Consider the following 24,661-nt stretch of genomic DNA (forward strand, 5'->3'; position numbering starts at 1 on the left):
ATTTGTGTATTCATTAATAGAACTTTAACTTCAATCCAAGGACGTTCCTTCCATCTGATAGCAGCCACTCCTCAACACGGGCTTGCAAAATGTCCAGACAGGTTTATGACCCTAAATGTTGATTTGGTTCTTGGCTGGTAAAAGTTTTAAAGTCAGGATGAGAACATTTACAAGCCAGGAGTGGAGAAGAACTAAGCCACCAAAAATGAGTCAGTGTGTAAAGTTTTTAACAGATTGGAGAGGAACAGTTTTATAAGAAAGCACTTATAGTCATTTTTAATTTCTTTACTTTGATACCATTTTTTTTTTTTTTTTTTTTAAATTGCAAAATACAAACAAAAGTTCTGCAAACCTGAATGTGCAAAGAAATGAAGGAAAGTGGGAAGTGTCAACGCTCTGAAATGTTTACTTACAATTAAAAACAACAACTAATTAGTAACTACTAAGTAAGTTTAGTTTTTTTTAACTAATAAAATCGACGTCCCATTTCATCTGCTGGATTTGCATTTCTTATTCTTTCCTCAAACCCTGCATGATAAAAACAGATTGACTGATCTTAAGTAAATTTCAGCGAGCTTGATGCTGTTTAAATAATATTTCATACTTTTATTATTTTAATTTTCTCTCCTATAAATCAACTGCCTGTCAAGTGACGTTATGGAAACCTTTTATGACTTAAAAATTAACGATATATATATATAACGATATAATTAACGACATATATCCCCATGCACACTGATGCAACCTATCAGCACTATAAACACACACAGACCAGGGTTTACCCTCACTAAAGCCTATGTTCCATAAATCGATAAATCAATATATGGAATCTAAAATTATCAAAATCCACCAATGCTGTAAGGTAAATATTCTCATCAGATTGATGACAGATTCAAGGGGAAAACAAGTTTCGATAACAAAAAACATTTAATAAGACAAAATCCGCAGAATTACATTCAAGTTAACAGCATTGCAAATACAAATATGAGCACAATGTACATAGTTCATATAGTGTATACTGCCCTGGAATCATGATAGAACTCTACACAGCCTTGAAAGTACATGATTATCAAAGTAAATCAACTCTATCTTACAGTCGCTGTGCTGATCCGCTGCTCCAGCTCTCCATGCTGCTCTCCGGCTCTCCGCTTCCACGGGAGCCTCAACTTGCGCTTCCTCAACAAAGGGAGTAGTGTTTGTTGAGACTTCCCGGCAGCCAATGAGCGAGCCGTTGCCTCTAGTAACCACGTCCATCATCCTTTTATGGCCAATGAGCGTCAGGGGCGGGGCGGAGTCCAGGTGCGCCTCGGCGTTCTCTTGGCAGAGTGCCTGGGAGCCGCCTGTGGGCAGGAGAGGATCTGTCAAATGCGAGGTTCCTTTAATAAGAGCAACCAGTCCGGCTCCGAGAGTCATGGCGACCGCAGCGTCTAACCACTACAGCATCCTCACCTCCAGCGCATCCATCGTGCACTCGGAGCCCGGCGGCATGCAGCAAGCCACGGCGTACCGGGACGCGCAGAGCCTGTTGCAGGGCGACTACCCGCTACAGAGCAACAGCCACACGCTCAGCCACGCACACCAGTGGATCACCGCGCTGTCCCACGGAGAGGGCGCACCGTGGTCCTCCAGCCCGCTCGGCGCGGAGCAGGACATCAAACCCGCGGTGCAGGGCGCCCGGGACGAGATGCACAACTCCAGCAGCAACCTTCAGCACCAATCCCGACCGCCCCACCTGGTGCACCAGTCGCACGGGAACCACCACGACGCCCGCGCGTGGAGAACCACTACCGCGGCGCACTTACCGAGCATGACGACGACGAACGGCCAAAGCCTTATCTACTCCCAGCCGGGTTTCGGCGTGAACGGGCTGATCCCCGGCAGCGGGCAGGGGATGCACCACCACAACCTAAGGGACAGTCACGAAGACCACCACAGCCCGCACCTCAGCGACCACGGCCACCCTGCGTCTCAGCATCAGCACCAGCACCGGTCGCAGAGCCACCACGACCACTCGGATGAGGATACGCCGACCTCGGACGACCTGGAGCAGTTCGCCAAGCAGTTCAAACAGCGGAGGATCAAGCTGGGCTTCACTCAGGCGGACGTGGGACTCGCCCTGGGGACCCTGTACGGAAATGTGTTTTCCCAGACCACCATATGCAGGTTCGAGGCCCTGCAGCTCAGCTTCAAAAACATGTGCAAGCTGAAGCCTCTGTTGAACAAGTGGCTGGAGGAGGCGGACTCCACCTCGGGCAGCCCGACCAGCCTGGACAAAATCGCGGCGCAGGGTAGGAAACGGAAAAAACGGACTTCAATCGAGGTGAGCGTAAAGGGAGCTTTGGAGAGCCATTTTTTGAAGTGCCCTAAACCGGCAGCGTCGGAAATAATCGGCCTGGCGGACAGTCTGCACCTGGAGAAAGAAGTGGTGAGGGTTTGGTTTTGTAACAGGAGACAGAAGGAGAAACGCATGACCCCTCCTGGAGGAGCTCTGCCGGGGAGCGAGGATGTGTACGGGGACACGCCGCCGCACCACGGGGTCCAGACCCCGGTCCAGTGAACTCTGCTGGACCGCTCCTCCAGGACTTGTTTCTCATTTTTATTTATCCCCAAGGTTATATATAAATCACTGGACTATGAAGCGATATAGTGGGTGTTTTATGTATAATAGATTGCAGTGAGTTCTTACACAATATCTGCAGTGAATATCTTTGAAAAATCGGAAGTGAGTGAGGGGAGGACAGGACATTTCGCTCTCCTAAAGGAACAGAAGCCTATGTTGTGTTCTCCGAGGATACATGCCCAGCACTGTGACTCCTGCCGACGCAGTTTCAAGGTGTAGCCCCTATTGTGTATTGAAATTGTACTTGAGAGAGACAGAGAGGGGGGGTCACCTGCTTTGAGCCGAATTGTTTCCATTTGCCACTTTTTTTTTTATACCAAGATGCCCAAACACATTTCTTTCCTCTGCGTAACAGAAAAGCAAAGGCGTTTAGTTTTGGAGCTGCAGAAAATTGTGCGTCCAGCCTGTGATGCTTTGGGTGGGTGGGGGGTGCAGGGGGGGTCAAAGGAGCTATGTGTTAATGGAGTAAACTGGGGGACCAGTAGAAAGGCTTGCAGCCGAGACCAGTGTAGTCCAGCTGAGGCTGAGCATCGGGGCTGAGCCATGTGAGCCCCGGACTGAGTCCCATCTGTCAGCCAGGCAGCACAGAGACGCTTTGCTTTGAAATCTACAGCTGGATACTGCAGGTCACTCTGCTCTTATTTATTATTTGACGAATTTACGAACATTATTATTATTATTATTATTATTATTATTATTATTATTATTATTGGATTGGTGTTTTGCCCATCATTTTGCCTGAGTGTGGCACAGATCTGGTAAATAAAGAGTAGGTTAACAATGACCTCGAGTTTGGTGACATCATGAACAAGCAGCGGTATAGAAACAAATATGAATTCTATTTTCAGAGACCAAACCTTAAATAATGGTCTCCCCCCCCCCCCCTGCCCCCCTGCCCCCCTCCCTCTGAGAGTCTCCATGCAGGTGCAGAAAGGGCTCCGTGGCGATGGATTGAATTATCAGGCACTTTTCCACATACAGGATGGGCTGTAGATATATAGATGTATATCTATATACACGCCAACCACTCACAGAACATTTGGATACACTTTTGTAAATATTGTATAACTTTAAAAGTCATGATTTCATTTTTTTTTTTTTTTTTCTCCACTTGGGCACTTTTTTTGGATTGATGTTTTCAATACAAACAGGTATAGGTTGGTTTTTTATTTTTATTTTTTTTTCATTTTATTTGTCAGTTTCATTAGCCTACTGCCTTGTATTTGTGTGCTATTTAACTTTCATTTTGTTTCCGAAAATATGCTCGTTTACAGATGAATCATTTTGTTGTGTCGCACATTCTATCCAGTCAGGGTTTGAATTTAAGAGGTGGATTTGTTTGCATCCTGCTGTCCTGCTGTCCTCTGGGCTCAGTGGTGTCCTCTTGTCTGTCCCATTCCATCCCATTATTTTTTTCCAATCAAAACAAAGCTCGTGCTTTAAAGGACTGAACTCAGATTAATCAATAATATCGTTTTAGACTTGTGATACAGATGATTGAGACTCAGAGAGGCTCATATAAAACCTTACCTTGTTTGGAAGAACCAAGGCCTTCAGTACATTTTTTGATATTCCAAACATTACAGCATATGATCAAAATTATTATTATTATTATTATTATTATTATTATTAACTATTATTATCTATTATTATTGTTCACAATGTGTTCTTTCTTTATTTGAATTTGTGATCGTCGCCATGCGTTTAATTTCAGCCATTTTGTTCACCTCGTTATTTGATCACTGGGGGAAATCGCGCTTAGACTCGAGTTTATTTTTTATTTTTTGTTATTACGATTGTAATTTATTCCTCTGATGGCTTTTATAGATGACTCAAAGTACGATATATATATGAAACGGCACCGAGGCGGCTTTTGTAGGAGGAGGGAGAGACATATTTTTATTTGATTCTTTCAGCGGGATTGCCATGGGAACGTCACAGTTTTATGTATATACATCTTTTGTGCAGTTGCCTGGTTTTGTTTTTGATGCAAAGACACATTTCCAGGGAAGCAGCACCCCCCCTCACCCTCACCCTCACCACCCTCTGTCTCCTGCAACAACACAACAACACAACGCAAGATCATGACATTGAAATATTCCTTCCGTAGCTTTAATTAATCGATCACACACACACACTCATCATATTCATCATCATTCCCTGGAATTCCAAGTTTGTGGGATGTAGACGTGTAGCAATCCGACGCTGTTTCCTTGTTCTTTGTTTGTTTGGGTCTTTTTTTTTTTGTTTTTGGTTTGTAGGCTGTCATATTGACTGAATGAACCTATAGGGTAGATACAGCAGAGGTGATCATGCCTTTAGGTTTGTCATCACCTGACACATGAACAACGGACTTGCACATTTTTAAATAATGGGGTTGATATTAAACAGCTTTTTCCAACGTCCAGGCTAAATGTATTTTTATTCACGCAGCTGAGCGTTTGGGTGGCTTTAATGCTGGAGAGAGAGAGAGAGAGAGAGAGAGAGAGAGAGAGAGAGAGAGAGAGAGAGAGAGAGAGAGAGAGAGAGAGAGAGAATCACGGGTGATGAATGGGAGATGGTGAAGCCGCGGTGATGTGTTGTTCTGCCCCGGGGCTGCTTTCACAGCACTGCGATTGGCTGGGAAATCACAGCCTTCCATTCTGTAGGTTAAACTAGGGGTTCTCAAATTGAGGCCCGGGGACCGAGAGTGGTTCTCGCGAGGGTTGCATATAGGGGTTCAACACGCCGAATTAAGTGTGAGTTTGATTTCACTGTGTCGTTCTTGAGCTGCACCTGTGAGTTCAGTGCAGAGCTGAGGGCTTGCTCTCCACTAAACCTGAGCTCTTCTGTCACTTAGATGGGTTTTAGCACGAGAAATGTCATAATTCCACTCCTTTCTTGCTGCCTTGTCTTTATATTTTCCATCGCTGGAGTTATTAGAATAATTCTTTGTACACTCTTTGTACAATTATTCTTTGTACACAGCAAATAACGTCTCAAATGTGATTATGCTGTATTACCGCCCTTATTTAAATCTAAAGATACGGCAGCAAACTATAAAATACATAAAGCCTTATATAGGAATTCGTGTATTGATCCTGATGACGTGTTTCCTCTTTCACACTCATTTTCGTATTATTCAAGCTGCTTTGTGTTTATATTTGTACGAGCGTCTCTCTAAAATTTGATTTAAATTGAGTTCATATTTAAATGTATTTCATAGCTGGAACACAAACAAACAGTCATGCATTGGTGTTTTCCGTCATGTAACACTCACAAGTTTTCACTCTTTATTCTGACGTCCTAACTGAGTGATCGAGCCAATATTGATCATGGAGGATCAGTGTGAAATCAATAACGATCTTTGTGATGACACGGTGATTGATCGCGGAAACACACACACTCAAAAAACAAAAACAAAAACAAACCAAACGCGCTCATCCTGTGTATCCACCGATTTAACACTAAATTAAACTTAACAGAGCAGCAGATTTCACAAGTACACACACACACACACACACACACGGCCTGTTACTATAGGCAATAATAAATCAATATAACACCGCTGCAGGGACTCGCAGTGTGATGATGTCGCTAGTCTGTAGTTAAACATATACTTCGTTTTGCAGCGAGGAAAGATACAGCACAGAATGTTTATTTAATGATCTTGTAAAATGGGACATCATCTATCCCCTTGTGAGAAATTACTATAATATTAATATCCCTACAAGGAGTTAAAGAAGGCCTGTGCTGGCTTACTCAAAAGTCAATTTATAGTGTTTTTTTATATTTCATTTTATTCTCATTTTATTCTCTGTGGTGGTGTCGATGTGTCCTCGTACTAGCTGCTCTTCATCAGGAGGAGGAGGAGGAGGTGTTCGTAACAGCATCACTTTCTCTCACAGTTTTTTGGAATTTAAAAAAAGATGTTTTTCTCTGCATCATCACAGCCGGTTGACCCGCAGTTTGGCTCCCCTGGCATGAGGTGACACGCAGAAATAAAGCCCCCTCTGATCTTTGGAGGAGATCTTTCATGGAGCCCAATCATCAAAAAGTGCGCCCCTGTGCCCTTCATCCGCTCTCTGGCAGATGCAATTAATAGCGCGTCGCGTTAATTACACCTTCCTTTTTATTTAGGTGACTTCAAATTTCCCATTAGACTCCCAGAAAGAAAACACACACACACACACACACACACATATACATACACACCGCTTGTGGGGCTGAGCTGAGGAAGAGGAGGGGAGGGGGATAATAGGTGCTCTAGCGACATCTAGCGACGTCAGCGCGGCCCAAGGGCGAGGGGCCCAAATACATCTATACAAGTCTGACAAATCATGATCAAATGACAAAAACATGATGCTAACACAGTCCGAGTTCTGGTGTAGATCTAATGTGAAAGCAGCAGGAGACCAAGGCTGTTAGTTTATCATGTGTCTGTGTGAGTATCACAGCTATATGATCAGAAATTATAATGCAATCAAAAGGACAATGCCCAGTACAACAACAAGTCAACATGCCAGGACTGCTAGAAAGAGAGAACTACTTGGCTCGACACGATAATCACACTAACCCACATATGTATGTACACACACACACTGGTTTTACACACTCAGATGTCTTTGTTGTTATGAGTTGCTCCTAAAAATCTGATGCTGAAAGTGAGGGGACATGTCAGTGGGGACAGCCTGCTCAGACATGCAGCTAGGTCCGGGCCTGAACTGTTTGAAGCGTCTTTTACACACTGATTTTTATCAGGTAACGGAGGATTATACCTCCTCTTTCCAATCGTCTCCCTTTCCCCATCATGCTGCATTTAAACCTGACTTCATGTAGAGGAGATCGGGTTTCATTTGGAGGTGTGGGCGATGCAGAGCCGTGGCTGTGTGTTATGTATCGGATGATGTAAGGTGACGAGTGCCACCAGCGAAAAGGCAACAAAGTGGAGACGCACAGTATTTCCTGCATTCTAACCTGTGTGGTCACAACGCTGAGTCAGCATCCTCAGCCCCCATGCGAGTCGCAGCATTGTGGGAAAAGTGACGGATGAAAGCCCTAAATGAACTTTCAGTCAGTGCAACATAATATCTTCTTCAAATCACATCAACTAATATAAGATGTTGTCATGATAACATGTTTCAGACTGATTAGGGGTTATTTATGACCAACTTTATTCCAAATCTTGACACTTTGTGCTGTTTCTTTTCACATCCATCACTGAAATGTGTGAGGATGAACGGGGCCTTCACACTACCTCACATGGCCCCTGCCCCTCCCCCCCAATGCACACACACACACACACACACACACACACACACACACACACACACACACACACACACATACAAACAGTCACACAGGCTCACAAGCTGAACATAATTCCACCATTTGACATTGTTGTTCTTCAATCTCACTCAGATGCATCGCAGCTAATTACACTTTGCACACTTAAGTACACAAATGCGCGCGTGCGTTCATTTGTAAACCAGTTATTGTTTAATTATAACTTCACATGAACTTTGCTGATCACCGGGGCGAATCGTGTCTCCCCTTCAACGCATAATTATTCAGGCTAATTGCTCGGCCTGTTTGGGTAACATGCTCATCACTCAGCGAGGCCGGTCTGCGCTGTGCTTCCTCAGCCCTCGTCCTCTTTTAGGGAGCATGTGAGTGGCTTCGTGTAAAGGTGATGATGCATGAGGCCACTTTAGATGCAGTACAGAAGAAAAGGAAGATAGAAACGGCGGTTCAAAACACAGCAAATAACCTCCTCCTTCAACAATTGAGCTCCCCTCATTCGGGGGAAATATGCGGGCTTGCCTCATCTCCAAACAGGATGAGGACACTCGCTTTCTCGCTGTTTCAGACAGATGGAGGAGAGAAGAGTGGAAATGGAATGGAAAAACCTGCATGTTTATCCTCTTCAGTTAATGACAAAACTTTTTGAGCGAAGAAGCAGAGATGGGCTGTGATACAAACAAGCAGGTAAGGTGAGAAATACAAACTAGCAGCAGATCCACGGCACCGATCATCTTCACCACAGTGTCACTTACTGGAATTAAACCAAGGTGTCATAGTTAATTCACCAATATGTGTAAAATACCACACACAGCACCTTTAAACAAAGCCGTGTTATCCTCGTGGATTTAGCCAAAGGAAACACCGCTCACGTCCGCTGTTTTTGAAAAGCTACCCGCGGATTACAGAGCACAACACGGAATTCAGACAACTCGGCAGTGACATTCTCAATATCCTTAAAAACAAAACAAAAATACAATTTGTAGACGTAAGAGCAGTAAGAGGAGTGACAGGGACGCCTTCATTGTTAGAGTCTATAAGCCGAGAAACCAGAGAAGCCAACGCCAAGCCGCATAATGACGGGTATCACAGCGAGGCCTCCCTCAGGCAGGTCTGAGGCCTGTCGAGTCCCAGCCGAGGAAGATCAGTGCGGGCCGACCACAGTGACAAGCGTCTCACTGAAGAGACGACTATTACTGCTCCGCCAGGGTGCTGCCATATTTGTTATATTTGAAGGTATGTCCTGGTGTCACTCTTGTGGTTTTATTAAAGATATAGCAGAGGTAGAAGAAAAGAAAGAGAGAGAAAGAAAGAGAGAGAGAGAGAGAAACAGACTATAGAGGACATCCTCGTCGAAATCTCTCTAACCCATCCCTTGTTTACGATTTAATGTTGGATTTATTATTCAGGAACAATATATCCATCCATATATTTCCCCTGCAGATTCATCAGGCTTTGTCCGTAAGCTCTTGAAAGACAAATAAAAAGCTGAACTAATTGCTGTGGATCCCCGCCGGATATATCAGCCTCGTAGAGAAGCATGACAGTAAGAAATCAAGCCGTAGCTCAGAGCGGAAAGCTTCCATGAATCACGTTCGCAGAGGCGTTCTCACACACACACACACACACATTCACACAGCAGCGGCAGCGGTGGCGTTGGTGGCTGAGGAATAATCATTGGGGAGGCAGTCCAAATTAATACTTCAGCCGAGGCCGCCTCGTTCTCCATCATTAGGGCACATTACAGGGCCACAATATACATCATTAAACCAGGCATAAACAATTCATTAAAAGGCCGTTAAGAAGACAAGCTAATGTCAGTTCTCCCTGTGGTATTAATAGAGTGTAAAATGGCACAGGGTTAAGGCAAAAAGGATAATTCCACCACAACTATCCAGTCACTCATCCTGACTAATGGCTTCACTAGTCCTTGTGGATCAGTAGACAACCCTACTTTCCTCCTAAACACTCCTCCGTATGAAACCTCAGCGTGATCACAGTAACAAAGTACATGTTTACAGAGGCCGGGAGAGTGGCGTCAATGGAGAACCGGCAAATAAAACTCTTCTGTGTGTATATTTGTGTATATTTATCAGATTTGAACAGCAAGAAGCTTGTGTGCTGGGTTGCAGGTGCAGGTTTCCTCCCTGTAACACACACTGGTCTGCTTCCCTACAGAATCCACGTCCTAGAGGTCGGAACGAGGACGGGGAAGAATAAAGGAGCCACAAAGACGCCGACTACCGCCCAGCCATCAGCCTTGACTTTATTGAAAATATGGTGAAATCATAAATACCCAGTTTCACAAACGTATTACACACGGGGTGAAGATGGATGGATGGGTGGTTCCTCACATGGCAGCACAGGGCACAGCACTGCTATCCAACCAATGGCACACAGGAGCAACACTCACAACTGCAAAGCATCATCATCATCATCATCATCCCGCTCATTCAAGGTAGGAGAGTCGTACTGTACAACAAAAACATTGCAAAGTAATTCATCAAACTGCCTCAGTGGTCAAACAGATCACCTGTACAAAGCAAAGAGGATGATGTCACACGAGTGGAGAAGAAGGCTGGAGTGAATGATTAAATATTGAACTTGTGTTAGCAGCGGGAGGAACACAGGTATAACTAACATCATCAATCAGGCGTGTTCCGCTCAGGTGTGTCAGTGAGCCTGTTGGCGAATCTAAATGGAGCAGAGCCATCATTAATGATATTAGTTACACCTGTGCTTTTCCTGCTACGACAAGTCCACTCCGGAACATTCTGTAGTGATTGGTGTAATGATCGTTTTCTAAAATATCCTTGAAACGACACTCAAATCGCTCGCAGCCTCAGTGAAATGTGATGAATGCGCATCTGGCTTCCAGTCAACCAGCTCCATCTAATGAATACGACTGCTTTCAGCTCCGACTACTTGATTCCCACTCGCTGAAGTCATGTTTGCATCATCTGAGAGGGAAGGGATGTGTGAGTGTGCCTGTTACACACTCCATCACCCAGTGTGTTTAAACCACAATCCAGACTGAAAACAGCTGGCTTTAGGTAGACGTTAACGCTTAATGCCGCATTTTTAAAAAGGTTCAGTCCGACATTTTTGGGGGGGGCACATTTGTTCGCCCATCAAACTCAGCGTCAGTCTTGGCGTCCCACAGCGACTAAAGTAGTCTGAATGATTGTAAACAAATCATCTACCACAGCAGAACCACAGTCACAATGAAGGGAGCGGGGGATAAATACCACAGCCAAGTACGGGCCAAACAAACACGGAGATCTGCAACAAGGTGAAGACGGCCTATAGAAATGCATCCGGTAAGCTCAATCAATAGTCTTAAGTTCAAATTGATCTTAATTTAGTTACATCCATAAAGTACGGATGCCAAAGAAGTGAGAGTTTGGCTAGCGTCTGTGCTTTGTAATCCCTGGTTGTTGTCATAAAGAGACCCACAATCCGTTTTCACTCAGTGTGTGGAGCAGTGTTACAACAAGAGGCTGGGAGCAGATCCGTACAATGTTTTCTTACATTAAAGCGTGTCAAAGGTTTCAGAATGGACCCTTAAACAAATGAAAGAACTGCAGATGTACCGGTGCTAAATCTGAATGTATCCTCATCTAACACTGCGTCCATATTCAATTTACCCAAGTGTGATTGTGTGATTTGTAAATGAGAAGTCATAAAATAAAAACATGAACACCGGCTTCTGCATGAATGTGTTATCACTCCTTAAACTCTGATGCTCGTGTGTGTGTGTGTTATCTTCTGTAAGTCAGACGCGGCTGCAGTGCCTACATGTATATTCTATTTACAATCCAATGTACGATTCCTCATTTGTTAATCTGTCAGGACTGCAAAGTAGCGTACTTCCCCGCGATGCCAGATTGTTTCTTTAAAGGACCCTTCTATTACAGAGGGGAACGGAATTGAATAGTTGCATATTATTAGCATGGCTGATATAGTTTATGGCATATAAAGTGGTCAAACACACATAGCTGTGGTAGTAAAGACCAGGTTTCTGCATATTACTGTGGTTGAAGGGCATGAAAGCAAAAGCCTGGCGACAATCAGGTGAACATCGAACCACATTCAAACATATAAGGCACAATTATCTTTGACATACTAATCAGCACAAGTCCAAAAGAAACCTTCGAGTGTTCCACAAACATAAACACGTACAAATGAAATATGTAGCATCAGCATATTCGCAATATATTTTTCACCATCACATGTACAGCGACATTCATACGAGCCATAAGCTAATCAGTGCTAAGTGAATGTTTGCATCGTGTTTGTTGTGATTTTGGTTTCGTCTGAAGCACAGCAGTGGGCAGTGACACTCACAGCTCTGTGGCCCGTGTTGTTACTCTCTATAAGGACGTCTGTTGTGCTGGTTTCTGGAGGGAAAAAGAGTGTGTGAATGTGTAAAAACAAAAAAAGAGTAAAAGAACCAGATGAAATGTATATAAACCCTGAGTTTCAGGACAAACACAGAAGTCGCATATTTACATGACGTGTCATTTTAAACCTCAGCTTGAGTCACAGTGCTGCACTCCGTCACCACCGGGTCACTTTGGTGGGCAGGGTACAGGCGGCTACAGCCATGAGCAGGTAACCATCGACTACCAATCTGTGTTTATGACAACTGCAACAGTGTGAAGTGCCTGTTGGCCGATGGTTTTGTTCAATCTGTTCAACACTGTGTGCTATATTTAGACTTCTGTGAATCTGAGGTTATGATTGTCTTGTGTTCAGGAATAAGACTTTCAATGACTCCAGTCCATCACCTTTTAAAACTACAACCTGCCTTAAATGGCTTCATCACATCAAACCCACGCTTCTATCATCGCTGACGCATCTTGCTTTTTTAACTCTGAAGATTTGGTGAGCTTTTTTCCCGCCCATTCATTTAAAAGAAACGTGCAAATTAGAACAAATTTGTCAGATGCTTTAAGAATGACACAAGTCAGAGCTCCAATTAAATCGCTGACCCTATCGAGTTCAACCAGCCAGAACATTCGGAGAAGGCACAGACGAAGGCCCTGACCTTTAATTAATTATTAAATTATTAGCAGTACAGCTCACATGGGTGGTGTCTGCCTCATGCTGCCTCATGCTGCCTCATGCCAGAGCTACTGGAGCACTTTCCAAAAAGGGCTACTGTAGATTTTCACACTTTTTGTCTCTTTGCATTCGATACAAAGGCTTGACTTCCCAGCCTTGTCTTGCTTGGCAAAAAATAAATAGTGATTCAAATTCTGGGAAAACTTTGCAGCCTTGCAGCAACAACCCTGACTTCAAGTGTCCAAAGAAAACAAAAAAAAAAACCCAGCCTCATTCTGTTATCTTGTGACTTGGGAGTCTTAAATTCTTTATCTTCTGTTAGTTTCACCCCCCCCAAAAAAAGCTGCTGCACCCAGTACAGCTGATAAAAGAAAAGCTGGTGTCTGATACAGCCGCTGGCCACTGGGCAATCTCCAGCTGCATCTGACGTGTTCCTTATTCACTCTGGGGCAGAGTCTGGGTGAAGCTCTTCTTGATGGCCACGTTGGGGAAGAGAACAGAGAGTTCCTGAACGACCCGAGTGTCTATCTGGGAGCAGAAGGAGACGTCCAGCAGGATGAGCTGAGGGCAGGACTGCAGGAGCTTCTTCAGTGAGGGGGCGCTCACTAAACGGGTACCTGTCAGAGAGATGTGTCAACAGAAATGAAAGGATGGTGTGATTACGTTGATTTCCAGATAATTCACACAAATACAACTGAACAATAATGTAATCAAATATCATTCTCGTTGTGACTGATCTGTTTGAGAAACTGGCTCATTAAGTTACTAATTAAATTTGTAAAAATAAATATGAATCCCTGTGAATGATCTTTTTCATATATTTACAACTAAAATCCAACTATTGATGGTCACAAGAAACATTTTTATTAAATTAATTACATTTGATTTGCACTCAAGCCTAGCTGAGGCGTTCCTGTAAGAGCCAAAGATCTCTGCTTTATACAGCCTGAAGATGTCAAGCTACTGTGCTGTCAAGCCCGTCACCTTAGGCAACTGGAGCGCCACACTTACCGCTGTGGAGAGCTGCTGCAACTTTGCTTAGTGAGCAATATTATAGCCTTATTAATATTAACCATATGATGGGATTTCTGTTTTCAGTCTACTTTAGAGTTTTTAAGTCGCTCTGAAAATGTGAACTTATGATACGGCTCACCACTGATATGTGCGGCATGAAACTGTATCAATTACTAAGCTGCTAATGAGAACAATCAGCATGATTACAGATCTAATGTGGCTCTAAAAGTAGGCTTAGACACCTCCATTGTTCAACATATGCATGTTTCTACTGACATCAGACTGCAGCTAACTCAATACTGCTCCAATGTTTGTGTGAATAAAAACCAATGAGAATGCTTACGATTCCATCAGTTATGACGAGTACGAACACATCTAAATATTGAAATAGTCGCATATGTGCACAGTGTCATCTCTGCCTACCCAGTATGTCGAGGTGTTGCAGCGACGGGCAGCCGGTGGCCAGCTCCTCCACGTCCGAGTCGCAGACGGTGCGGTTGGCAGTGAGGAAGAGCTTGCGCAGGCGTGGCAGGTTACGGGCCAGATGCTGGAAACATCCAGAGCTGCTCTGCAGAGTGGGACACCAGCCCAGGTCCAGCTCCTCCAGCATCCTGAGAGAGCAGACCAGAGCAGGGAAATACTGTGGATGCATTTTCACTGGAGGAGGCACTTGGAGGCCCCTGTCATGTTCTTTGACCTTGTCAGCTTTGTTAGCTTTGTATTTTGTTGTTTTCTTCAAAAAATATTCAAATACAATATTATAAGAAGACAAAAGAGGGAAAAGTGGAGAGGCTCACATCGCACCAACAAATATATACTGTATAATATATCAGCTTAGCTTTAGGAGGTAAACGGAGGTGGAAAATGATGCCAATAATCTTTACTCTCCTCGGTGAGAAGCACAAGAATAAGATGAAGCGGCTGGTTTTTGCCTACCTGCAGCCAGAGGCCAGCTCAGCCAGGCCTCGATCTGTCAGGTTTCTGCAGCGCCACATGTCAAGAGAGCGGAGTGAGCGGCAACGTGCTGCCAGCATACTGGCTATCACGTCATAGTCATCAATCTGCGGGAGGAAAAGGCAGCAGAAACACTTAGTTGACTTTCTTTCCAGCATGCGTAGTGTACGGATACACACGGAGCGTCTCTGGAGAGGTTCCAAGCTCTGCGCGCTTCTCAAAAATACCACTCGGATGTCGGTTTGAAGGTTCTTATGTATTTATGTATGACGTGTTTTTCTGTGTTTTATTGTCGTTCGTAATAGGGTTAAGAGTCAGAAGACTTTCAGACGTCTTTGCTGCAACAGTTAGCATAAGGTTTTAGTGATAGAAACCATCAAATGAACCTATACATTTGCGGTTACTGTGCCAAACTATGAGAAAATGATGCTAGCAGAGGAAATAATGGAGTGAGTACGCGTGACTGTAACTTCTGTGTGTAAACTTTTGAGATGTGGTAATTATGAAAGGCTGATTAGCTGCTTTGAGGCACATAACCTGAATACAGCTCTAATGCAGCAGAGTGCCTCCACAAGGAGAAAAGGGAAATAGGCTTTCAAGAACTGATGTGTGCTTGCAAAGCAGTTACTCTTCCTTTGCGTCCGGTAATGCTGGCTGTATTTCACCCTTTCAACCATTTCTGCGCAATAATTAGCTTCAAATATCCAGCAACTGGCTTGAAACCCAGCTCGTGATGAGGTGGACGGATGAGTCTTTGAGTCTTCAGTGTAGACTCACATGTGACGTGTCAACATGTGTCCATATGTCACAGGCACAAAGAGACAGGATGACTGCTGAGATGGAATGTAATGAAATGATGATGGCATACATACTGCATATCTGGATTAAGGTGTGTAAAGTTACACTACACTACAAGTTACAACACAATTTCATCCAATTGGACAATAAAGATGTAATCAGTCCTATTTTATGCAAGGGTTAGGTTTGTGTGGGTGTGTGTGTGTGTGTGTGTGTGTGTGTGTGTGTGTGTGTATTCTCACCCGCACACAGCTGCCTAGGTTGATGTGTTTCAGCTCTATGCAGAAGGTCAGGATGGTCAGAATGGCTGTTTGCTGCACCACAAAAAAAGAGGAGAAAATGAAAACCCATCAGAGGCAGAGACGGTCACGGACATTACTCAAATCATTGTTTATGAAAAATCTCATCTCCTCAATTTTCATACAGATTATGGGGTTACAGCTAAGAACTAGCTTGAGACATTACAGACACACTGGACATCTTATCTCAATGACAATCCAAAGATAAACATTAAAATAACCTCTGCCTCTCCAGTGGCACTGCAGCTCAGACAGAGTTATGGGAATTCAACACTGCAACTGCCAACACATGTACGCCAGTGGCAGAAGAAAGTGTGAGACATGAAAGTGAAAGCCTCTTGTGTTGCGTTATGTGTGTGTGTGTGTTTGTGCCCGTCTCAGTCGCTGGCATCTTTATAAACGCCTCTCTCCGACGAGCTAGCCATTTAATTAGAGCGGTGACAGGGTAATGACAGCTGAGATGTCGGGGCCTCAAACAGACACACAGCTCGCTCTGTCTGCCTCGCTATAAACAACCTGCAACACGCTGCCTGGCTCCACCGCAGAAACACGACACTACCTCTGCCCACACCGCCTGCCTGGAACATGACAAACACTGCACAAATGCTCAGGTGCAACACGGCAACACGAGACAGCGGTTTCTCACGTCAGACAGGCCTGAACCTGAGCAGCCGCAGTCTTTAGGACCCCCTGGGCTCAGAGTCGACTTGGTTCTTCATGAAGGTAAACAACAGACAATTAGCTGTTCTCAGCCTATAATTTGTACTGTGGTGGGGTCAACCTGGGGAGGTCTTCAAATCTGTGTGAGCGGGTTAGTTCATGAATATTCACTTAGAACAGGGCTGCTGCAAGACTTCATCTTAAGCAACAGGAAAGTTGAGTTTTGTTCAGAAAAACAGCAGATAGAGACGCAAACATCTCTTCCACCTAGAAAGACAAGACTGCAAGTAACACTGCAACAAAACAAGGCAGAGACAGCAACTGCGATGATTTTGTGGAGGAAAATTAAAGAACGAAGTGAAGTGAGGACCAAAAAAAGAAATGGCTAATCCTTTATGAAAACAAATACTAACAATATGACATCATACAGAAACAATGTTACAGTGTAGTCCTGAATGACCTCATCAGAATGGGTTTGTTCTTGGGTTCACACACACACACACACACACACACACACACACACACACACACACACACACACACACAGCACTGACTCTGCCTACCTCTATCTTGGTGCGGTAGAGCACCAGCCTGTGCAGGCGTGTTAGTTTTGAGATGTGTGTGAAAGCCTGAGGGTGGAGGCGATCGCAGGAGGACAGGTTGAGCTCATGGAGACCTGGACAAGTCTGGGAGATGACCTCCAGGCAGGTATCACTCAGGAAGTGGCAGCAGGACAACTCCAGACTAACCAGACTAAGACCACAGGCCTTCATGAAGCTGAGGATGGGAATAGACAGAAAGAGGTGGAAGGAGGGCGAAGAGAGAGAGAGAGAGAGAGAGAGAGAGAGAGAGAGAGAGAGAGAGAGAGAGATAGAGAGAGAGAGAGAGAGAGAGACAGAGAGAGAGAGAGAGACAGAGAGAGACAGAGAGAGAGAGAGGGATTCAGTCATCTTACATTGACTTTCGAGTCCTCCTGTCATAATTCATTATTCCATGAAAGCAAAAGACACTGGCACATGTCTTTCTTTTCATTTAACCCATAGTTGGATTCATTCAGCACTGGATGAGATGTTCTTATCCAATGTGCAAGAACACACTTGAAGATTGCCTTGATGTTAGTGGTGGCAGACGGTTGGCAGGTTGGGGTAATCAAGTGGACGCCCTCCTTCTTCAGCGATCCGTTGGGCGTATCTTTGATACAGAGGGCTCCACAGGGAATTCTTCATTCTGCATCCCACAATCCCTTGCCTTCCTGATGTTACTGTAGCTTACTTGGAGATGCACCGTGCCTTTGAGTGGCTCCAAAGCTTGGGTCAAGTCGGTGTTAATTGTCTCCCACTGTTTCTTATCAGCCACACTTGACCACATCAAATAGGGTTGTGCCTGGTTATCTTCCTCTTTGTTGGAGATCTTATTGGTTGGGTGGGTCCCTCAATGCTTGAGTCTTCCTCCTCCGTGACGGGAGCCCTGATGCTCTGCAAGCTTTGGTTTGCATCCTGTCACTGAGCTTTACTCCACTGATTTGGCTGACTTTGTAAGAAGTACCGGTCAATGCCAGGGCCCCCGTCTCTCCTCCCTCAAGCACCTTCTCTTTCCCTGGTGAATCTTCAGGCCCAGTGCAGATGTCAACGTATTGTAGTTTTGCCAAGGTTTCACTGTTTTCTCTTTCTGAGCTTCAGTGTGTGAGTTTGATCCATTCTGCACACTGCATGCTGCAAACTTGAGGGTCAAACGGACAGACCTCCAGCCCTGAAGTCCTGAAAATGCTATTCAGGTTAACACTGTGATGCTGACCTGACAGTAAACACTTCTGCTTCAGATCAGAACAGAGTAGGTTTTTGCCTTAATGAAACAGTTAGGCCCATTTTCAGTCAGTGTGCACGGTGGGGCTGCAGTAAGTTAGAGCAGCAAGTGGATACACTGCGCAATCAAGTACTGCAAAGGTTTCAAAGGTCACCACTAAATGAAGATAAATGACTTGTACTAGTACATGTTGTAAATCTGGCACCTAATAAAATTTCATAGACAATCTATCCTTCAACACAACACAACACAATTTTAGAAGATTTTGGCAGAAGACAACAATTAATGAGACTTTGTGAGAGACTGTGAAACAAAGAAAAGTGCACAGATTCACTCTCTCCCTCCAAAATTTCAACAAAAACAACACCGGTGTTTTCCGCTATCTGCTAGTTTTACAAGGTCACGTATCTACTGTAGCCGACAGTCTGACCTGCTGAAGCCAGTCACGGTGAGAGCGCCGCGGTTGCCGGTCCAGGACAGGTTGAGCCTCTGGAGGAGGGTGCAGCGGCTCTGCAGGTGTCCCAAGGAGGCGTCACTCAGCCGGGCCCAGTAGGGTTGCAGACTCAGCTGGGTGTACTGCAGCGGGTCGCAGCAGTGCTGGTGCAGCAGCTTACAGCTCTGGGCCAGACGGCAGAGGTCTGGCAGGGTCAGGTGGCTCAGTATCAGCTGGATGAGCTACGGGCAGAAGATGGGGAGAGGGGGTAAGACAGGAGAGGAGAAAAAGGAGGACAAGATATGAGGGGGATGTAAGGAAAGGAGAGGGGAGACAAAAGATCAGACTGGTAAGACCGGGGAAAGTCAACAGTCAATAGCAGCAAATCACATGAATAAAAAGTAGAATGTAGTAGGACTTAGAAGTAATAAGTACCTCTACTAAAGTACAGCACACAGACTCTTTTCCTTCACATTTATATAACAGCAGTAGTACTACTTTAGGGATTTATACTTAAGTGCAGAAGATGTTGCCCTTGTCAGTAAAAAAAACATTTAGAATCAGCCTCATTTTGGTTTATTGATCATTTACTCAGCCTGTAGGAGAGAATGCAACACCTCTACTGATCTGAAAACTTTTGGTTGTTTTTTTAATTCATTCCAACCTTTATGTATTTATTTTACAATTTATTTTAACTTAGCTTCAAGTAAAACTCTTAACTTTTATGCGAGGTGAAGCATTTGGTGTGAGTAGAGAGTTGTTATACTTGTAAGAGCATTTGAAAGCTCAGTAGAAGCAAAAATTAGAATGGATTATCCCATAAAAATGTGAAGTAAAGCACGGTAGAGCAAAGGAGAATAAAGAAGAGAATATTAATTGTGTCCCTTCTGTCAGACAGATCTAAATAGTGCTTATCGGGGACACAGAGCTCTGATAGCACAATCGCTGTGGAGGTGAGCCGACTTGTTTTGCACGGTGTTCATACGCCTCTCGAAGAGAATGAATCACTGTGTTTGCATGAGTGTGTGTGTGTGTGTGTGTTGCAGTGAATTAACAATACACAGTGTTCAAGCGGGTATCAGCTGACAGATAATAGCTATATTGTGTTTCTGAAACAAACACACGGCGGTTGTGAAGACTGCCGTTAATGGCGGCGGTTTGGAGAGGAGATAAGCGAATGAATATCAAGAGTCCTGCCCGCTGTTTTGAAGCTCGGCTCAGACGTCTGCGTGGCATGAAAATGACTTTGTCCGTGAGTGTGTACGCGATCGAGTGTCAGAATGCTCCAAAGCAGAATGTTCAGGTATCCGTGTGTATGTGATACTGTAAAATAAAATGCATACACACTCAGTACAGTGAAGGTTTAACAATTTTAGGCCGGGATGTTGACAGTGACCTTAATTTGATTTGATATTCATATGTTTAACTGTCAGGTCAATTAAGTGCACCAAATTAAAAGCATTGCTATTATCTCATGGCCAAGAATGATCATTTCTGATTGGCTGGCAGGTGTCAGGTCCCAGTGCCAGGACTGATAAATGTAAAGGCATATTAAACTCCAGGTAACCATAGCTAAAAAAAATGTCTGCCTCATTCTACGTTACTAGTTAACTTACGATAGAGATCTGTGTGAGCTAAAAGACAACTAAACACTCAATAACAGTGAGGATCACTGATTTCATGATCGGCAAAAATGGGATCTCAAACATCAAATGCACCTGTTCTCCATGGAAACTATACCGTACACTTCTAAATAGAAAAAAAAATCAGAACAAACTTATTCATTTATTCAGCCCTGAGTGATTGAGTGCACATATTTGATCTGTAATCACCTCATATGGCAGTTTATCAAAGTATCCGTTGCCCGTGGTCTGGAGCTTGCCGTCACCTGTGTGTCTGAAAGGACCTCCTAAATCAGACAGCTCCTCCTCACTGTCACTCAGGTCACTGATGTCTATGAGGGGCATCTTGTAGAGGGCCAGCATGGACCTCTCCTTTACCCCGCGCAGGATAACAGCATCCAGCTCAGTGTAGTATTCCAGCAGAGAGCTGTTGAACTCCAGACGCAGCAGGTTGGTGGGGAAGTTGATATGTTTGATGTTGGGAGAAAACTGGCGTGCCTGGGGGGCCAGGACCTTTGTGGGCTCCTGGGACCACAGCACCTCCCACCTGAAAGAGGAGAAAAACACCACTTATGTACCGTCATGTGTAACACAATCAGTGGTAGTAGATAATGACCACACACAGTACTAACGCTATCAATCATTATTAATTAATCAATTAAAAATGCGCAGAAATGATTATTCTGCAATATGACCTCACACTCCAGCCCGGTTGGTGGCAGTAATGTATGCGAAAGTTGGTTTTAAAACCACAGACAAGGATTCAGCAGCATGGCCGAGGGTAAAGGCACTACGGGTGAGGGTCGGGTCAGGAAAAGGCCAGAAAGAAGAGCCACTTTTAGGGAATAATTCACATGAAAACGGAAACATAAAGTGGCTGTAAGGTCCACAAGGAATTTTAAATTTCAATCCAGCATAACTTTGATTCAGCAGCATTAAAGAAAATAACCCACAGGATTGATTGATGACACAGGACATGACATTACACAATCATGCATACATGTACCTTATTTCCAGCTCACAACAACATCGGCAATATTTTGTTTCTACTATCGGAGAATTTCAACTCATCAAATCGGCCTTGACTGACAATAAAATACAGATATGACAGATATGTTCAAACACTCAGTTTATACCTTTTGCAAACGCTATAAGTCTGAATACATTCAATGTGAAACATAAATTCTCTTCTGTAACAGACAACCAGCTTAAATGTAAGAGTAGCTCAAGACATTCCACGAGCACAGGCTGGTGACGGGGCTCTGTCTAAACATGTGTTCTTTCTTAAGACCGCCTAATCCTATTTCAAAATATTGTTTTTGTAAGAGGACCTCAGTTTTTTTACCAAGTGCAATCTACATGGGTGGCCACAATGCTACACACAAAGTGCTAACAGAGGTGCAGAACTACAGGTGCATTGATATCTCTATCTCTTCTATATCTATTTATTTTTCAAAATGATACAAAAGTGCAGAAAGAGCATAACTGATGTTACAATTATTACATATTAGTATTTATTCTAAGTAAATAATACTGTTAAGTATTTGTTATCAACTAACAGTATATTATTGATCAGAATGCAAAGGTGTTGGCAAGTCAAAAATGTTAAATAGTTCTACTATTTTACTTGACTAATACTGCTTTACTTTACCTCACTGAATTGTCACTTCCTGTACTTATTTGAGTGAGCTCACACGCAATGTTTTCCAAATAAATTCAAAATCAGAGTGATACTTCACTGAGGTTTTGTATACTGCAAGTGTCATTGTGTCTTCAAAACCCTGTTTCAGGCAGCGTGAAAGCACTTTGTCAGCAGATCTCCAAGGTGAGGCTTGATTACGAGTTCAAAGACGTGATGCTACATGACTTACTGCTGTATTCACACCTTTTTTGTTATGTAGAAGAAACTGGAGTACCAGTCCGCTAAGACACTACCCTCCTTCTACCAAAAAGGTACATTACATTACATTACGATCATTTGGCGGACGCTTTTATCCAAAGCGACTTACATTACATTATATTACCACCCTTCGCAGAGGGGGGAGCACTTGAGGGTTCGGTGCCTTGCTCAGGGGCTCCTCGGCAGGGACTAGAACCGGCAACCCTCCGGTTCTTAAGCGGAAGCTCTACCCACTCGACTACTGCCCACTCGAGCTCTACCCACTCGACTACTGCCTCCCAGGTAGTGGCGCCACTGCTCGGCCCTGGATGGCAATTCCACTAACTTAAGAGATGAACAAAAAACTTGATGGTCCAGGGAATGGAAGAAGTGGTGAACGCTTTTTTAAGTATTTTCTTTTGCAAACATAATTCATGTAAACAACAAATTCTGGCCTGTGATGCCAATATTCTTTTTTCCTTTTCCAGTACGTTTTTGGAGCCAAGAAATTGGACTGGGAACAGGATTTTATGAGCAAGCACCGTTTTTTTTGTGGTGGAAATACTCTGAACTTGAGAATATTTTGCCACGTAATCAGGAACATTATTTATAGAGCACTTTTCACGTGTCTTTCATGAACTCTGAAACATGAAAATTATACAACAGAAGCAAATACACTAAACAATATATATGCCAGCCATCTATGTGTAAGAGTATAATTCAATAAATAAACCAATGCACCAATTGACTTAAAGGATGGCTCTAAAATTGTCATTTAAGGTAATTTAAGGTCTGCATTCCAAAGATTAGAAGGCAGCAAAGACATGTTTAAACCCACTATTGTGCGTACTGGTTGGTGTTGTATGGTTATTTGGATGATGGCTGATTCTCATTACCTGACTTCTGTAGGTGGGTTCTGGGAGAAGGGGTTGTGAGAGCAGGCCAGGACCTGGACAATGGCCCCGGGGTAATAGGTCTCCAGCAACTCCACTGCTGTTGGGTAGACGGGTTCCTCAAAGGCCACTTCAATAAAATCCTGGCTGTAGAAGTCTTTGGGGGTACGGCGGTAAGGTGGTGGGGCACTGGCACATTGTTCCCACCACATCCCGTAAGCTCTGAATACAGCTGTCTGTGTGAAGTCGCCGGAGCTGGGGTAAACGTTGGGTACCCCGGCCAGGTTCCACATTGTATAGGACATGCTATTCTCACTGCCATAGTGGGAGCTAAAGTCCAAAACCTCCTCAGCATACTGCTCCACTTCCACACTGACCGGCAGCACTGCCCTCTGGCCAGACTCCACCGCCCGTCGACTGGTCAGCGCCTCGCCACGAGTCCCACTCCTTGAGCGTCGCCGTAGACAGATATAGTAAAACATGCTCAGCAGGGTTAACATAGGGAACTCTGGGGAAGGATGGGGGCGGTGGGGAGAAAGGGAGACTAGAGGGACGGACAGCCTTCACCTACTGGACGCACCTTGGCTCAAGGGTCGGGATCTACAAAGCACAAGTCAGAGGACCAGCTGCATGCATGACCTGTAGGTTAGGCATAAACAAACACATACAAGAGTGAGAATAGCAAGGAATTAAACCTGAGACACCTCAGTGTACAACTCTAGCTCAAATCTCAATGCAAAACTAGAAACTTCCAAATCCATATCTTTCTTTGCTTCTACACAAAAGGGAAAGATAATCCACCACTTCGACTGAATCATCCCTAGTTGTATTTTGTGAAGTTGTATGAGAACATGAAGGTACTAATTTGTGCATTTTGAAATATATATGAAAAGCAAATTTCCCAAAATCCTGACTGTTTTAAATGAATTCTTCTCATCTAAAGATCAAACGATTATTTTTAATTTTTCATTCATTTTTCAATTTTCCATAACGACATTCTTACTGAAATTATTTTCAGTTAATTCAAGTAAGGTAATTTTAAGTATTTTTATTTCCCAACTTGTGTTTTTACGTAACATCTCCTTGTGGACTAAAGCTCAGATAATTTGCAACTATGATTATTGATAAAGATGTGGTTGATTGTAATATTCATAGGTTATTGGCAAAACCTTATTTCCTGACAGTTATACTCAGCTTACACACTGATATATATATAATATAGTTAAGTATTGCTGCTTGTCTAGTGTTCCATAATATGTGAGACCAGCTTGTACAGCTATATTGTTGTCAGTAGTAACACCACATCTTCTCTCATAGCTAGTTTGCTTATCATCGTGGT

The 24,661-nt window shown here is 43.9% G+C and overlaps 2 protein-coding genes across 4 annotated transcripts in view; one reads left to right on the forward strand and one right to left on the reverse strand.

Moving 5' to 3' along the window:
* The first annotated feature begins 1,411 nt into the window (after positions 1 to 1,411).
* pou3f2b (POU class 3 homeobox 2b) lies at positions 1,412 to 2,557 on the forward strand. Its single transcript, XM_076150498.1, has one exon. The coding sequence runs from the start codon at positions 1,412 to 1,414 to the stop codon at positions 2,555 to 2,557; it is 1,146 nt and encodes a 381-aa protein (XP_076006613.1).
* Positions 2,558 to 10,141: 7,584 nt separating this feature from the next.
* Positions 10,142 to 24,661, reverse strand: part of fbxl4 (F-box and leucine-rich repeat protein 4) — a 15,515-nt gene continuing 995 nt past the window's right edge. For all 3 annotated transcript variants that reach the window (XM_076150338.1, XM_076150337.1, XM_076150336.1), the window contains exons 2-9: positions 23,326 to 23,961; positions 20,761 to 21,097; positions 18,926 to 19,170; positions 17,256 to 17,469; positions 15,976 to 16,047; positions 14,918 to 15,042; positions 14,405 to 14,592; positions 10,142 to 13,584 (exon numbers count right to left, since the gene is read on the reverse strand). In XM_076150338.1, coding sequence (XP_076006453.1) covers positions 13,403 to 13,584; positions 14,405 to 14,592; positions 14,918 to 15,042; positions 15,976 to 16,047; positions 17,256 to 17,469; positions 18,926 to 19,170; positions 20,761 to 21,097; positions 23,326 to 23,822 — 1,860 coding nt within the window. In that variant the 5' untranslated portion in view covers positions 23,823 to 23,961 and the 3' untranslated portion in view covers positions 10,142 to 13,402. The remainder of the gene's footprint in view (positions 13,585 to 14,404; positions 14,593 to 14,917; positions 15,043 to 15,975; positions 16,048 to 17,255; positions 17,470 to 18,925; positions 19,171 to 20,760; positions 21,098 to 23,325; positions 23,962 to 24,661) is intronic.

The sequence above is a fragment of the Genypterus blacodes genome, unplaced genomic scaffold (assembly GCF_046128005.1).
Source record: "Genypterus blacodes isolate CSIRO-AG114 ecotype Tasmania unplaced genomic scaffold, CSIRO-AGI_Gbla_v1 ptg000052l_1, whole genome shotgun sequence".
Classification (NCBI taxonomy): Eukaryota; Metazoa; Chordata; class Actinopteri; order Ophidiiformes; family Ophidiidae; genus Genypterus; species Genypterus blacodes.

Bases quoted from the DNA above. Each gene is read 5' to 3' on its own strand.
- pou3f2b (XM_076150498.1), top strand. From the start codon at position 1,412: ATGGCGACCGCAGCGTCTAACCACTACAGCATCCTCACCTCCAGCGCA.